Below are 16,832 nucleotides of genomic sequence, written 5' to 3' on the forward strand. Positions count from 1 at the left end.
ATGGCAGGCCGTTATTTTTGGATGAGGAGCAACCAAAGCCTGATCTTTGAAGCACCTTTAAAGCTTTAAGAACAAATCTTTTGTACCGATTTTAACGAGTCTGGTGAGACTCTCTGCTGCAGTTTGGTTGATAGTTAGATGACTTTAAGTGGCTTTTAGTGTTTGTAATTGTTTTGTATAATTGTCACAGCAAGTAAAGTAAAACACTTAATGATTCCATAATTCATCAGTGTTATGTAACCTGCCTCTTAATATTTTGGAAGTATAATGAAGCATAAATTGCTTTACCTCCACTCAGTAACAATGTGCATAGTATTATTGTCTCCTGCACTCTTGTGGTCTGAAAGGTACGTGACGGCTTAATACTCAAAAACTCGAACATTCTATATATTTATAGATCCAAACCTGGGTATACCAAGGCTACAAGTCTTGAATTTCCTGACACTATCAGTACTCGCTACTATAAAATTGGTGAGGGATAGTGTCCTCAGAGCACTAGTAACATCTATTGATTGGATGGAGCACCAGCACATATAGAGGTGGAATCTACAGGTAGTATGAATGCAGTACAACCGTCCCTGTGAGACTCTCTGCTGACAGAAGAGGCTGGCAACACAGTCGGGGATCAGACAAATTGGAGATGGGGTGGGGGCATTTTATAATATTAATAATAGAATAAAGACGTATATAAGGGTTTCTAAATATGTTTTAGTTTGCTTCTTTTTTTTTTTTTTTAAATTTGGTGCCAATGTGATGAGATTCCGCCATCATATTTCAACCGAATAATCTTGCTGCAACAATAAAATCTTAAAGCAACTAGTTTTGCAATCTACCAATCATTTCATGACACTTTCACTTTTTTGAAAAAACTCCCAAAACTATTGATGCAGTATTAGAAACAACTGGATTTGTCTGACCCCATTGGCATATTTTATCATTTCACAACAGTTCCTATACCTTATAATAGATAATAGCGTATCCTCTTTGCATAGGCATAAGGACACCAAATAGCTACACCTATAACCTGGCCACCAGGGTCCCACCAAACACGCAAACTACAAGCAAACTAACCTTAATTTTTCAGGATAAGGCACATTATAAGATATTAGATGTCAGACTTCAAGATGGTGCCCATTCATTGCTATGAAAATGCTTACTGAGTGCCAAAAGAGTTTTCTCAAGTCCTGATTTTCTTCCACAATGTGGCCCGCTGCACATGCTTGTTAATGTTTATCTCCTTAACCCTGCCTGCTCATATCCCATAGACTTCACATTAGGATGACATCACACACATATAAATAGCTTTTCTAGTTTTGCTAATATGAAGCCTTGGATTTAGAGATGTTTGGTTTAAAAAATCATGGTAACAAGATGGGGAAATGGGAAAAATACTTTTTGGTCCAGCTGGTGATTTTTTTCTTTTTTTTTTTTGCAGTACCGTGGTTCGCCACTGGAGGAAATTGGCAGCAAAGCTGAGCAGCTGTGCCAGCTCTCTTAATACATTCATGGGTTAAAGCCACTGTGTAGAATTTGAATATGTCCAAGTTTGGTGGCCACCTATGCACACTACTACCCCCTCTCCCTCCATGCATCTGACCCAGGGAGACAGAGAAGAATGGGCAGACAGCAATTGGCTGCACAATTTTCACTGGGATTTTCTGGAAACCTACCTGTGTGCCATTATGCCAACTATTTGAAACATCAAGTAATCACTTTAATTTAATTAAATCACTTAAATTTACTTTTGTTTCTTTCAGTGATTTCAACTGATTCTTGTTCTGCTTGTTTCAACTTTTTAAAAAAATATTTTTTTTGGAAACCAATTTAAAATGCCTTCTATGCTGGTTTGCAATGTTAAACCATGCTAATGCCACTGTGCCTGCCAGTATAAATTATAATAATAATTACAATAGTAATACGTGTATTAAAAATATAAAATATAAGCATCATATTAAGAACATTGTAAACTGTTCCTTCTTACTTTTTTAGGGGTGGGGGACTCAAATGCTACTTATTAGGTCAGATTAAATGATTACAAATTTGACTTTAGGTGTTCTTTTATTATCACTATAAAGGTCAGCAGCAGCCTTGGATGCCTAAAACAAAAGGCCACATCATATATTATTATGAACACTGTAACTCGGTCCTGAATGCCAGCTGATGTGACAATATGTTTTTGACATAATGCTGTATATTTCCAACAATTTACACACAGTCGTCACACTTCACTCATATGACCATGATGCTTCAGTCCTTTACTGTGCAGCTCTGTACAGTTCTGTTTTGTACTGGACACTGCTGCCCATAGTCACACTCAATCTGACACTCAAGACTGTGCACCCATATGACGTGAGACACTCCAGCACATGACATATTTGGCTTTAAAATGACGTCACGGCAGTGTGGGGCTCAGCAAGCAGGTCGCTCGTCAGTCTGAGAGAAGAGGAGCAGCAGGAGGAGACGGACCAGCCTCCTCTCCTCTCGAATGACAAAGCTCTCATCCCCCCCTCTCTCCAACTCCTCTGAAACAACTCTCAACCTTCAGGATTCTCCTTCGTCGCTCCCCCTCTTCCTTTTTTCAGTTGCATCCTAATTTTTCCTTTTTTACTTTGTCTTACCCCTCCGCACCCCTCAACACCTCCAGAGATGTGAGTAGATAACGAGGACCCCCTGCCAGCAGTGACTTGTCTCCTCCGTGCTTCAGAGAGCCGAGCATCCTCATCTTCCACCCTCAATTTCTGGACGTTCATCTGTCTTTCAACAATGTAGGAGAAGGTGCGCTGTCATTTCAGCGACGAGGATGCCAACTACATGGCTTGTTTTTGTTCTCCGCAGCAAAATATCTGTGTCTTTGCACCCTGGGGGAAAATGAAAGATTTGCGTGAGGGCAAAGTTTGAGCGTACCTCTTTTGGTTTCCCGCTCACCTGTCCCCCTGCACGCGCGTACCTCTCTCCTTTCAACTGATAAGGAGGAAGATTATCGCCAATTAGAACAATTGACGAGCAACTTAAAAGAGACTTGACTCTTGTTGTGGTATTTTTTTAGAGGGATCTGGCAGCGTTGTTGGATGAATTCTGTGTGCGCAACGTTGAAGGATATGGCTTAAATAATGTTTGCGTTACTGACAGCTGGAGTAAGGTCCGTCACTTGAGTGTTTTTATCAGCCATTGTCGACTCTGGTGGAAACCCATCTAAATGGGAGGATACCTGAAGGACTGAGTCGGATTCGGCAGTCGAGAAAAATGTGGATAAAACGGAGTGTTGCGCGCAGGTAAGACTTCATTTTATTTCATTTAATAGCAGTTACATGGTAATTATCAAATAATTAGGGGGTAACCGAAAGGCGTAGATATTCTTTTACGTTGTTTCACATTTGACGCCGCTGTTCGACAACATGTTGTCTCAGTTTTTTAATCTACGCCACTGCAAGTTATGAGTCTGCCTGAATTGATGATTGGACTACATGTATTTTATAGGTCTGTAAAGAACATGCACACATAGGGTCTGTTCTAGCAAAGTTATTGAAATGTACGCCGAATACTCTCCGCTGTAGTGTTGACACTGAGGAATGTTAAGGCGGAGGCTTATATATGGATATGTTTTGTGAGGTTTAAAAGAATAATATGATCGAAAACTTCACATCCTGTACGCTTGGGGTCGCCAACAGTACGGCGCAAGCAACACACATATATACACTCGGAGACACGCGCGCGCGCGCTCTCAAAAACACACGTGTACAGACGCACGCGCAGACCCAACGTCAAGGTTAGGTCTGTCAGCTCCTCCCCACCTGTGAGAACAAACAAACGCACGCGCTCTCATAGAAACGCGCAATTAATGAGGTAATTAGTTGGTGAAATTATAGGTGAAAAAATGTATAAATTGATGAATATATTTCTGTAATGGTTTATGATTCAATTAAAATGTTTTTAATCTAAGAGTTTTTTACTTTAAAATTCTAGTTGTTGTTTTTTTTTTTGGGCCAAAATATAGAAGTGGTTTCTGTATTTACTGAGGCAGAGTTTATCCATGATAGAGGAGAGGACGGCATGTAGCCTGGATGGAGAGGTAACCTTTACCGTATTCATGCCAACAACAACCACTCACACTTAACCCCTGGTCTCCTATTGTTCTAACAGTACAATGAAAAAGGAAATAGTCACTGAACAAAACAATACATTGATATCTTCTTTGTTGTCAAGATAGATAAAACGATAGCCCTGAACTGAAGCAGAGGGAGGCCAGTCTACATACTTTGACTTAGTTTGGAGGTCTGCAAAAAAAAAAGAAGCTAAAATTGAGCTCATTCATTTAGCGTAAAATAGGCTTAGAGGTAATGACACGCTGTGAAATGAGACCAAACCTGCCAGCGGTGAGATTTTCTTGCCACCTGCTAGATCTCATCCCCACCGGTAGATCTAATTCCTGCCCATTTGCATCCATACATTAATTATGCATGACACACACTGTACATCTTAGGGCTGACCTCTTAGGGAAATGGCAATATGCGCTGTAGACAGAGCAGCTGTACAAGATGCAATGAAATGTATTTAGGTCCCATATCTTTATATGGTTCGGTCAGAGGTACAGAGAAACTGATTTACATCTTCAGGAATTTCTCTGTCACTTGCTGACATGATGTGGAATGTCAGAATGGGATGTGGGATGAACTGTAGCTGCTGTCATGGATTGAAACCGCTCTATTTATGTAGTAATTCACCATGTTCCCGATTGTGTTCGCAACCGCAGGCTGAAATCTTGTTTGTTATTGTCATTTATTACCAGACAGTGATGGCAACATTTGGATGGAAGGTTTTTACTGGGATAAATTCTTGCTCTCCATTAAGGGCTGTGTTTCACATGATTATTCATTGTTTTGGGAATAACAAGAGGACACAATGGGCAGTGAGCATGTGCAGAGAAAGCTACTGTACCTGTTGGAACAGACAAAGAACCATCCACCTACAGAAACTAGATATGTGGGCGTAAACACAATAGCAGTGACTTTAGCAAACCTGGAGAGAATGAGTGATAGATAGATACCTAAATAAATTAAAACCAAGGATTTTGAAGATTACCACTGTAGTTACTCTTCATGTAATCTGGGCACATTATCTCATTAAGACACCCTGCAGCCTAGGGTTGGGTAATATTTCAGTATCATTCTTTAGAGACTTACAGTTGAATGGTGTAGTGATTACTATCGTCTGATCATGTCATGTTATCATTTCACAAAAGTGTGGTTAAAAACTAACAGAGTAAGTAGTTGTATGTATGTATGTGTGAGGTTTTCACTCATGCTTCACAGTGGAACACAGTTAATTCAATATCATATTGATTACATATTTGTGATTTTTCATGCATGTGATATATGTTGATATTGACAAAATATCCCGCAGTGTGATAACTATTTCAACTGCCAAGCAGTCAACCATATTGCCCTACCTTGCTGTATAGTAAGAGACTTCTTCTGTAATGAATTTAAAAATATATATTTTTTTATGGCTGGAACTAACTTTGATTACTTCATTAATGTATGAATTTTAAAATATTGAAAATAATAAAAAAGCACTTCACAAGTTCCCACAGCCCAAGTTGTTATTTTAAAATTGGTTGTTTTGCTTGACCAACAATCTGAAACCCCAAAATATTTAGTTTGGATTCATAGAAAAGATGCTTAATAAATTACTTAAATCAATTATCAGAATTGTGGTTGATTAATTTTCTGTATACATCATATATCGACAAATCTCAACACCAATGATGTTGCAATTTTAAAATATTGCAGTGCACTACAGTGGCACATTCATGCTTATTGTGGAACACAGTTGCTTTGGGTCACAGTCAAAAATCAAGTAAAACTCTCATCATTACCAGTAGTGGGAAGGTTCTCTGTTCTAATTAAACCACTCGACACTCAAACTCTGTCAAGAGGTTTGTTTATTGGCTTGACTAGTGTATGTTGTTAAATATTGCCGGCAAAGCACAAACTATTGCACAGGATGCAAATGAAAAAAAAAGAGTTATTTTAGGAAGATGCAGTAGACCAACATGTCTAGTTGTTGAATAAAACAGAACATGCTCAACCTGAATGTACCATTTTACAGGCAAAGCAATGTGTTCCTCAGGTTTCAAACATGGTATATTTGTCTCAGAGAAGATAAATTTAGTTCTGATTGAAGATGGGAGCGCCTGTAATGGTACAAAATTTTAACAAGCTTGAACCGGATAGTGTCTCACTTGAGGGTTAACCAGCAGGGATTCATCTCTCCCCTTCTTGGCATCTCCGGGCTCAATCTCTCATTGATGTCACACAGTTTTAGGTTTCCCACAGTGAGCTCCCATATCGCTGAGAAACTGGAGATGCTATAAAGCCGCGGCACACTGCAGCTGCAAAATATCACTGGCAGAGACACTAGTTGCTCTTTAGGTGGGCCTCATTTGTCTGCTTCACCTTGACTTCAACAGGATTGTTAAGTAAAGGTGGCTGTTCCTACACATATCTATCTTATCCTGTCTTCTGGCCTGGATAAATTCTTAATTCCCATAATAACTGGAAATGGGGTAACTGTGATATGTCAAGTGATTAGAGTGTTAGTTTGAAAGGATGCTTAGAATATTTTGTAAGAAAGAGAAAGAAGGTGGCTGAATTGTGAGCAAAAATAAGTCAGAAATTCTGTTCTCATTGATATTCCCGGTGAGCCTGTGCTTAGTATTCTGTGTGTTATCCCTGTTTAAAAAAGAAAACTGTTGTGGATCTGACTAATCGTCTAATTCTGATTAATATCGCTGGCTTAATGAACCAGGGTTCCTAATATATTATACTCTAAGCTGAAGTGTTTTCACCAGTGAGAAAAAATTGCTCTTGCAAGATAGAAGTCTAGAGGTTCTCGGCATGTATATGACCAGTCGTAGTGTTCACAGCTAGTGCTATGAAGAACTCCAGGGCTAAACATGGCATTACTGTGTAAGAAGCCATCAGATATTCAGATATTCCTGTGATTTAGGTGCCATCTTAATAGCCTCTATGAGGGTTATTAACTGGGCCTCTCTGGAGCGTGATTAACCTAATTTGCAGTGAAATAGGCTGTGTTGCTTCTCTGAGATCCTATCCTCTGGAGATGTGTGTGTGTGTGTGCGTGTCTGTAAGAATGTGAGTGTGTGTGTGCGTGCGCGTCGTAAACACCCTGTGCTCAGCAGTCTGTTAAATCCAGAAGGAACAGGTTGTCCCTGTGAAATAGCGTAAGAGACAAGACATGGATGCTGGTTCATCTGACCATTCTGGAAACACCATCAAGAGAGAGACAAGAGAAGAAGAGAGAAACTTGCTGTTGCTAAGCAAAGGAGGGAACCATAAATGACTCGCCATTGACTGGCAAAGCAATTAGTACAGAAGAGACACAGGCAGAATTGGACCATACATAACTGCTATTATAAGGTTCATTTTCCCACCAAAACAAATAACTGCATAGTGAATGCTTGACATAAGAGGGCTGGGGTTCACCTCATATAGGTTTTGGAAATTGAATAATTATATTTGAATGTAAGCTCTGATGAATAAAGCATTGTGTAAATATTCAATAACAGGTATTATAACTGTATTACTATTGTTTTTTGGACTTGAAAACACCGTGAAACAAGATTTAAACCATCATGGGACAGTAAAACTCTCCACTGAAAACCAGACAAAACAAATTCTTGTACAGCTACTTAATGCAGGTTTCTGTGCAGGATGACAACCTAAGGAGTTGGCCTAACCAGAATGATGATCAACTGAATATTTGAAATTATGGTAGTGAAAATATGGTAATATATCTTGCTGTATTTCACTCAGTTTACTTTAAACTCACATATGTTGTATAAGCTCTTAGGGCTAACAATGTTACTGATCTCCTAAACACAAATCCCCACATTCAGATCTCATAAAATTCGGGTTCAGGTTTCCACCATAGTGCCAGCAGCCCTCAGCCTGACTGGGTTTAATGACCAGCTTGTCCAGTTTGGGCTACATGAGAAAGTGTGTGTTTCTATTCCACTGAAGCACATCCATCCCACAGAGTGAAGGAACTAACAGCACAGAGCTCATACTTGATTCATGTAGTGAGCTTTTGCTGGATCAATACTGCCTCTACAAAGGATCAGATTTATCCGTCATGGCCCTTCTCACTAACTGGCCTTCTCCTGGTGTGGGGAGCATCTCTCAGCGGGCCACTTCCACTAAAATACTTAATAAATGAACAACAGAAAGTCCCCCCACCTTCTTTATTTTGTTCCCAGCTACTCAGTGGTAATTGACATGGATTGAGACATAGGCTGAAATAAAAACTTTGACAGTGAGGGGCTGAGTTGATTGGAGAATTGCCCTGTTTGTTTGATTCTTTTTTTTTTCTTTTTCACTCTATTCCCATGCTCTTTACAGCCCTGCTTATCTTTCTGAGCATGTGGGTCATGTACACTGTAGTGGAGGACATTGTGCAGTGGGAGTAATTAATGGGATGATGCAACACTCTTGGCTATACACACTCCACCCACCCCACCTTTTTTTTTTTGGTTTGTTTGTTTTCCTCTATGAATTATGTTTCGACTTAAGCAATGCAACAGTGTTCTTTCAGTACAGCCATAGTATTAGCTGCAGCTGCTCAGTCTTACAGGCAAGGATGGACTGTACGTGTGTGTATGTGTGTGTGTTGCACACTACCAAAACATTTGGATTTTTTGATTTCATTGGATATTTGCCTCCCAAAGGCCTGCTGCACTGAGGCAATCCATAAATCTCTGGAACTCTTTGGAGAGCCAACTGTGGTATTTATCTCCCTAATACTGGATATCTACTGAGGAGAGCTTAACTCCTACACCTCAGAGCCTGTATTTTTCAAAGCTACACAACCACATGCAGCTGATATTCTGAAAATGCAGCCAAGGCGTAGAGATAATTCCAAACAGTGCGTTTTGAATTATGATGAAAAGATGTTTAGAGGTAAAATTTGTTATAGAAGTCCAGTGGAACACAGTTTGTCCTCCAAAGGAAAAATGTCAAAATACAAAATTATCTATCTACAAGGATGATAGTGATTCTCCGCATCCCCCACCAATGTTTTTGACCTCTGGAGGAGTCACTTAGACTGTGTTTACATGTTCAAATAAGCTCAAGTCTTAATAAATGTTATACATGGGAAGATATCTTGGATAACCAAGGCACTCCATATTTGAATGTGATTAATTAGCCTATATGCCTAAATGTTGCATTTTTTATTTCTCAGAGTCAAATAAGAGTTTAAATGGATCGTTATAAAGGAGATATTGTTCATATGACTCGACTTGAATCAGGAAACCCCCCAGTGACATGTCTGTGTCTTTCATGTTTTGTTTTTGATCAGTGGAGGAGATGAGAGCAGGGATTGTGAACTCCTGGCCAATCTCAAGGCTTATAACACTCAGTTGATATCAGTGGCATGTCTTAGTTGGAGCAGGATCTAGGAGGATTTAGACACCATAATCAACAAATTAGAAACACAACATAATGGGAATAAGTAATTTGGTTCCTGTGTATCTTGGCAATAGAGCTTTCTATCACAGAGCTATTTGAAAGGGTGTATGTGAGTGTGTGTGTGCGTGTGTGTATACATGCTGGGTTATATTTGCCCCGTCACTTAGTCTGAGAGCTTGAGCACACAGCCCTCTTCAGTTCCAACAAAGGCGTGATTGCATATTCAACGGGCAAATAGAGACTCAAAGGTATCACAGCTCTTCCTTTTAGTGGACGCAGGATGAACCTTCTCAGCTATGCTGCATAAAACTCAAATTCTTCCACAACTGTGCAGCTAACACAACCAACAAGTGGAAAATTGTCATTTGCTTGAGTATCTGGTGCATGAACCTGACTGGCTCAGAAATTATGCAATATATTACTAGAAGACATTATAATCAGAGGTCATGAGCATCATTAAATTACAAGTAAAGGTAGGTGGGCAATAATAACCCTTATAACTGTGTTGTGCCAGATATATAACATGTTAATACAACATGCAACTTAAATATCAACTCAACTTCCACACCATAATCATGAGACATTTTTCATTTATTTTGTTATGTCATCATTAAAGGATAAGGCTTTATGCTTTGTTTTAGAAAATTATTTAACCTTTTTAAAAAAGAGAGACTATATAATTGTTACCCATTTTTAATAGGAATCAAATATTCAATAGGAATCAAAGGGCTTTAGGCTGAGAGCCACAGACATGCTGGGGAAGTCAGACAGTATTGCAGGACTCACCAACGCATTTTTGGTATTGGTTTTTCATAAGATTTGTTGACTATAATATAATACTAAGCCAATGTGATGGGATTATGATAACCATATAATGCATTTTGACCCATGTCTGAAGGCCTGACAGTTATCAATAAAAAGTAACATCTGGTTCTGAAAAATAGACACACAAAGAATGATGTTCATTAGCTGTGAGGATCAAAAATCAGTTCTAGTTTTCAGATATTGGGACCTTAACCCCCATAATCTGCCATCCCCTGATCCTCCTGAAGGAGGAGGATCAGGGGATGTTGAAGCCTTATCTCTGAAAAAGTGCTCTGCACAATGGGAGAAGAGAGAGTGAAAAAAATGCCAAACAAAGGAAAAAATGAGCAGTGGATTAAAATAACAATAGAGCATTTTGCTAATGGCCAATTTTGAGCTGCTGCCACAATATGATACTGTCTGCAAAAATTATAGTGGATAAAAAAGGTGCTGATGTCTCTAGAGATGTCCTCATGCTTTGCATGCCATATTGTGTGAGAATGTTAGTGCGATGCCAGAAATATGCCGTCATTCTTTCTCTCAGACATGTTGCCTTATCAACACATATTAAGGCCTGCAGACAGATGTGATGAGTTAGACTTTGCTTTCCTTTAGTGAAGAATTTATTAATGTGAGGCACGACTTCAACAATGTGTTTAAGTTTGCCTTGAGTTTCATAACAGATTCTATTGTGTTCAGGACTGTGGGCCAGGTGCCAGTTAAAATGAGTTTTAAATGGGATAATGGAGCAAACCATGTAGCCTCATGATTCATAAATATCCAATATGCAGAACCATTCATCAAGGTTGCACAGAATTCTTCTCAGCATTTTGTATACCTTCTGACATTTTCAATTTGCTTTATCATTAACAGTTTATTGAGTTTATTGGACTGGAAAGGCAGCCCTGCCATATTTTTCATATGAATAGTGCATTTCTCTGAGGAGTTCAGCCTTTGTAATGGCCATATATTTTCCTAAATGACAGTTGGGTGTTTCTTTTAAACTGTACGCATGATTACACTCACTTGTGTGGATTTTATTTCCTTGTGCAAGTGGAGATGATTCCAGTCAATTTATGCATTGTCTCTCAACAGACACTTAGATTACACTAGACTGTAGCTCTGATTGTCTTGTCAGGTTTCAGTGCATTATAGTGAGGAAGGTTAATCAGGTGAGATCAGGACTACTTCATCAGTAAATACTTTGGACCCCCATGAAGAACAATTTGTAGAGTTGTGACATAGATAGTTAAGTGCTAGTGACCTTTGATCCATTCACTTTCTTTAGTGTGAAGCAGTCATTACAGATTTCCCCATAACCCCAGTTTATAAATAACAATATAAGCATAAAGCATATTATCAAATATCAAGCATCCTAAAATGCTGTTCACCTTTTTGCAGTAAAAAAAGCACACACTTTCTAATTTTATTTTTTTTTTATATATTTTTTTTTATGTATGTGGTGGATTTGACCTGCCGAGTGTGTAAAATCATCACTAAATTTATTAAGATTCATCCTCTGGAAACCTTGACTGTATTGTATGTAGACAATGTAGTCTGGACCAAAGTGTTGGACTGACCAATCAACAAACTCTAGTGTGGCCAAAAATTCTTGCTTGGCAAAATATCTGATGCAGATTTAGATGCAGGCACCAGGTTTGAGTCTCTTAGTGATCTAAGAATATCTTTGTAGCTTATACTGTAGTAAGACCTCCGGGTAAACAGGTGGATGAGAAGTAGATTAGAAGTAGATACATTATTTATGCATCATTTTTGATATAAATAATCTGTTAAAACCTCAAAATTTAATTCTTTAAAGAGCTTTTTCTATTTCCATCTATGGTTTCCTTGTTTTGTTGTCCTCAGTTTATGTATAGAACAATGCAAGAAGAGGAGAAACCCCTGAGAGACAGGTGTATTAAGGAGAGCAGAAAGGTCAGGGAGTGTGTTTGAGTAATCATGTGTCTGGAGTTGCTTGAATTGAAGCTTCCACATAGCCTCCCTCACTCCCCTCGAGAGTTTTGCACTGTGCAAGCACCGCAAAGCATAAGAGCCTCGCTTTTGCTCTATAATCGAAACGTCCCAAAAGTCCCCAGTCCTATCGTCTGCTTTATCCCACACACATACACATATAAGATAAAATAGCAATGCAACATTAAAACCTGTGATAAACTGTGACAAGGAAGGCAGGGATTTATTGCTATATGCATTGAAAAGCCGCCAGTGCATTTCCATACATTGAAAAATTTCACATATTCACCTTATATGCAGTATACAGCCCTGCTATCATTCCCAGTATTGCATACAGTACAGTTACATACAGTATAAACAAGTACACATGAGAAAAAATACAACAAACAAAACAATAAAATACAAAAACAAGCAACAAACAAACCAAAAAATATACATGAAAAAACTGAAATAAATAGTCATGAATAAATAGAGCAGAAAGCACAGTAGGTTAGTGGCTACTTACCCCTGTGCCCTGCAGACTTATACAGTATGAGACAGCAGTAGGTAATGCCAAACACGCCATCACACATGGCACAGATTTGATTCCAGCTGTTAAACAGGAACAAAAGGCTGTTTCAACCTTATTGTTTTTATTTTATGTGTCAGTATTGAGGTAGGTATTTGCAGTTCCACCCATTACCCTCCTGTCTCTTGAACTGCAGGTTGCAACCTTACTCTTCTCTGTTGTGGTGGGAAACACCCAAAGTGTAACATGGCACCATTGTGACAACCAGGGTTTCCACCAGTGTATTGCAAGCCTGGCGGGCTGCCGGGCCTGAGTTGACCCCCTGCCAGGCCTAAGCATCAGGGATTTTTTTTTTTAAAGTATTTTAAGATGTTTTCTAAGCTAAAATGTGTTATACATCTTACTCCTTTAAGGAATAGCTCAGTGCATAGCAAGTGTGTGGTCGAGAGAGAGAGAGAGAGAGAGAGAGAGAGAGAGAGAGAGAGAGCAACCCGCCTACCATCTGAGAGCAGGCTGAGCAGGCGGAGAGTGGGAGAGTTTCTGCTGAAAACACACAGAGATCCGGGGAGACATGAGAGCAGCTGCTCGCTAACAGCTATGTGTGTTTACAGCAGAGAGCAGGAGGGAGGACAGACGTCTTGCTGCGCTACTCTGCTGCTGCTCTCTGGTCACAGAGCAGACACTTTCACTGTACAATTGTAGTGTCTGTTGTCCAACTAAGTATTGATAACACCCTTAGTATTTTACAAATGAGTTTCTTCATTTGATGAACTTGGACGCTGATACATGGAAATTAACTAAATGGGTTTTATTTCTATAAAAAAAGCAAAATGGTGGTGGGGACGATGGGAAAGTAATGTAGGCTAATTGGTGTATGCCTGAACACCGTGTATCACCAGTAACACCTTTACACATTGCCACCCCCTGTTGGGCCTACCAACTTTTTGGCAGAAACCCTGGACAACACTTTGACAAACTCAGTCCTTGTAGGCTGCCTTTAAAAACTCTAAAGAAGCACAATGTTTGGGATAAAAATCTGTCTCAGACAGAGCATGCATGCAACTTGTTGTAATATTAGCTCTTTGGAGAGCTAACATTCAACCCTGCTCATTTAGTAGTGATTTGCAGAAACTGTACTTGAAATTTCAATGAACAAAAATGTGCAAAATAAAATAAAAACAAAGAAAAAGGGTTTAAAATACTGGTTTTACAGAACAGTTTTCTGACTGGAAGACTTGCTTTACTTCTATCAGTTTTTAAAGCACTGCAGTATATCACTTTAACCTTTCGTAATACATCTTTTTAAACAATTAGAGTTGAATGTCTGAGATTGACATTCCAAGAATTCCCAGCATTTCTCCCCAAAATCTGCTCCCATTTCCCAGGTAAGATACCTGTGAGAATGCAGGAATTTAGCATGTGTGTGCACCATCTACAAAAGACTATGTACTAAAACAAAGATGCTTTCTCCAAACCTCAATAACCTACCACTTATTGGTCATAGCTATATATCAACCTTAAAGTGCCGTTATTATGGGATCATAACTGCATCAAATTTCAGCTGCAGACTAACTGTGTCCTTAAATATTGTTTAAAATCCACGGTTGTGCTTTCAGGCATTGTCTCACACTCGCGACAAATCCACAACTTAATGAAAATGAAAGTAGGCTTTACAGAAAAAAATATGTCCATCAGGCTTTTTTAAACATTTCATTACAGATCTATAATAAACATTACAGAGAGCAGAATATATACAATTTGCATGGCTTTAATTGATAGAGGCACACATTGTCCTTTCCAAAATTACAAAAGTTTTCATATGTTTTGTTTTGCCTCTTATGTTTTTCTCTGTTTTGTGTGGATTACATATTGAAATGTCTATCAAAACACAGCTTTCTGAGATTAAAACTGTAACATGTTAGATTACTGCGTTTTACCAATCGTAAACAGTAAAAATCTATATAATGCCTTTCTAGTCCTCCGACGACTCAAAGCACTTTACAATACATGTCAACATTCACACGCTGATAACAGAGGCTTCCATGCAAGGTACCAACCGGCTCATCTAATCTAATGCACATTCATACACACACTTACACACCACTGGTGCAGCCACTGGGAGCAATGGCTGTTCAGTGTCTTGCCCAAGGACACTGCGACATGTTGACTGGAGGAGCTGGGGATTGAACCACTGATCTTCCAATTAGTGGACGACCCGCTCTACCTCCTGAACCACAGCCGCCCCACGGTGCATGTCAGTGAATGTTGTAATTCATTGATGTGCAATAGTGCACGTCGATGAATGTTGTAAACTGGGGTTTCACTGAAACTCTAGTGCTTATAGTTTGTTTGCAATTATTTGTATGCAGCATAGTTTCCTTTTAGTTTATTAAGTACCTGCAGTCATCACACAACAGCAGGATCGATTCATGCATATTCAAATTCAGAGTTGCGCTGTGCACATTTTCATGCACGTGGCACAGCAGCAGTAACTAAATCTCTCAACAGCATTGTCAAGATCTAACGGTAATTAATGTTTAATGTTTTTCTAAATGCCAGACCAGTATGCTGTTGCACACAGATTCCAAGTTTAACAGTGAAACCATTTGTAACATAACAGCTCCACCAGCACTTTTTTTATTTTCAGCAGAAAATCAGATGATCAGTGTGTTTTTTTCACCTCAAAGATCCATCTATTTTTAAAAAGAATTGCTGTTCTACCACATAATCTAATGAATATGGAAGAAAAACATTATGTAATTAATTTCTAGCAGTTCTGTGGTTAAAATTAAATTCCATTTATGGAGAGAAATCCCAGGAATCCTAGGAAAAGAGTGATTTATTCCTGGGAAGTAATCATTTTAAAATCATGGAGAATCCTTCAACTCTATCAGCAATGGCCAGATTGAGTATTTTGGTAGTGTGTAGTACCTTTGCTTGTAGTGCTTCTCTTTTACAAAGAGAGCAGTAGTTGAGCTCAATTGTTTAGAGCGTCCATACTTGAGGCTGTCTCAGCTTTACAGCACATCTCTGCTGACCTCCTCTTGAAACCAGTGATTATTCTGGGTCAGACTCTCTTAAAGCTACATGCTGGAATTAATGGAACTGGGAAGGGCAGAGGACTGTTATCATGCCCTCATTTTCTCATAACGCTGCAGTTGAGGCAAAAAAAAAAAAATCTGCTTTCCCTCACTAATCCCGGAGGGGTCAGAGTCATTTCCATAAGATGTGAATGTATGTTTTCTGTAAGAAAGCAAGGCAATTACCAGTATATTAAAGGCGTCGCCAATAAGTGAGAGGGATGCAATTATTTACTGTGCTCCAGCCTTGTGGTTCATGTTTTTTTAGAGGTCATTTTGGTCTTTGGGGAGATTAAGCAGCATTTTCAGTTCCCTGAGGCTTCATGCACTTGTGATTTTACTGTGATGTTAATATGGCATGAACCCTTCTCTATTATTGAAAGCTGTTCTGTCTGTTATCATAGTGTGACAGTGCGTGATGTCATTTATGTACTGCATATTCATCATTTCAGCTGACCAGGTAGTGATCTGTGGAGCAGAAGACAGATGTGTTTCCTGGACAGTGGATTGGTGCACATGGAGACATGGAGTTCACTTGGACATGTATATTATTTTCTGGGCTCAGCAATAATATCATGTCAGGTTGTAAACATGTCTGAACTACTGATGCAATAACAATGTCCTGTTGTCATAAACATGAGTGTTTAGGTACATTTTTCACAATTCTTTTGTCCAGTGTAATGATTCAAAGCAATTTAATTTGAAAAAAGCATTTTAATGAAAAACTAACAAATTAGTTGTTTTGCCTGTTGTATTGCAGAACAGTGGAGCGGGTCATTGCATTGACATCAATTTGATTATATAGAGAGCTGGAGCAAAACCAGAACTTCATTCAAAACATCATTCAAAATTACATTTGTAATAATTCAAATGACTAAAAAAGCCCTGGAAAACATGGGTGGTTTTTAGCGGCATTAATGATCCCCATTCCACACAAGCCCAAGATGGTCGCAGACTTGAAGTTTAAATATCATTAGCACG

At 38.9% G+C, this 16,832-nt stretch overlaps 1 protein-coding gene across 1 annotated transcript in view; it reads left to right on the plus strand.

The window, feature by feature from the left end:
* Positions 1-538: 538 nt before the first annotated feature.
* ajap1 (adherens junctions associated protein 1) overlaps positions 539-16,832 on the plus strand; it is a 58,140-nt gene continuing 41,846 nt past the window's right edge. Inside the window, exon 1 of the mRNA XM_067591612.1 lies at positions 539-3,272. Coding sequence (XP_067447713.1) covers positions 3,244-3,272 — 29 coding nt within the window. The 5' untranslated portion in view covers positions 539-3,243. The remainder of the gene's footprint in view (positions 3,273-16,832) is intronic.

The sequence above is a fragment of the Thunnus thynnus genome, chromosome 6 (genome assembly GCF_963924715.1).
Source record: "Thunnus thynnus chromosome 6, fThuThy2.1, whole genome shotgun sequence".
NCBI classification, from domain to species: Eukaryota; Metazoa; Chordata; class Actinopteri; order Scombriformes; family Scombridae; genus Thunnus; species Thunnus thynnus.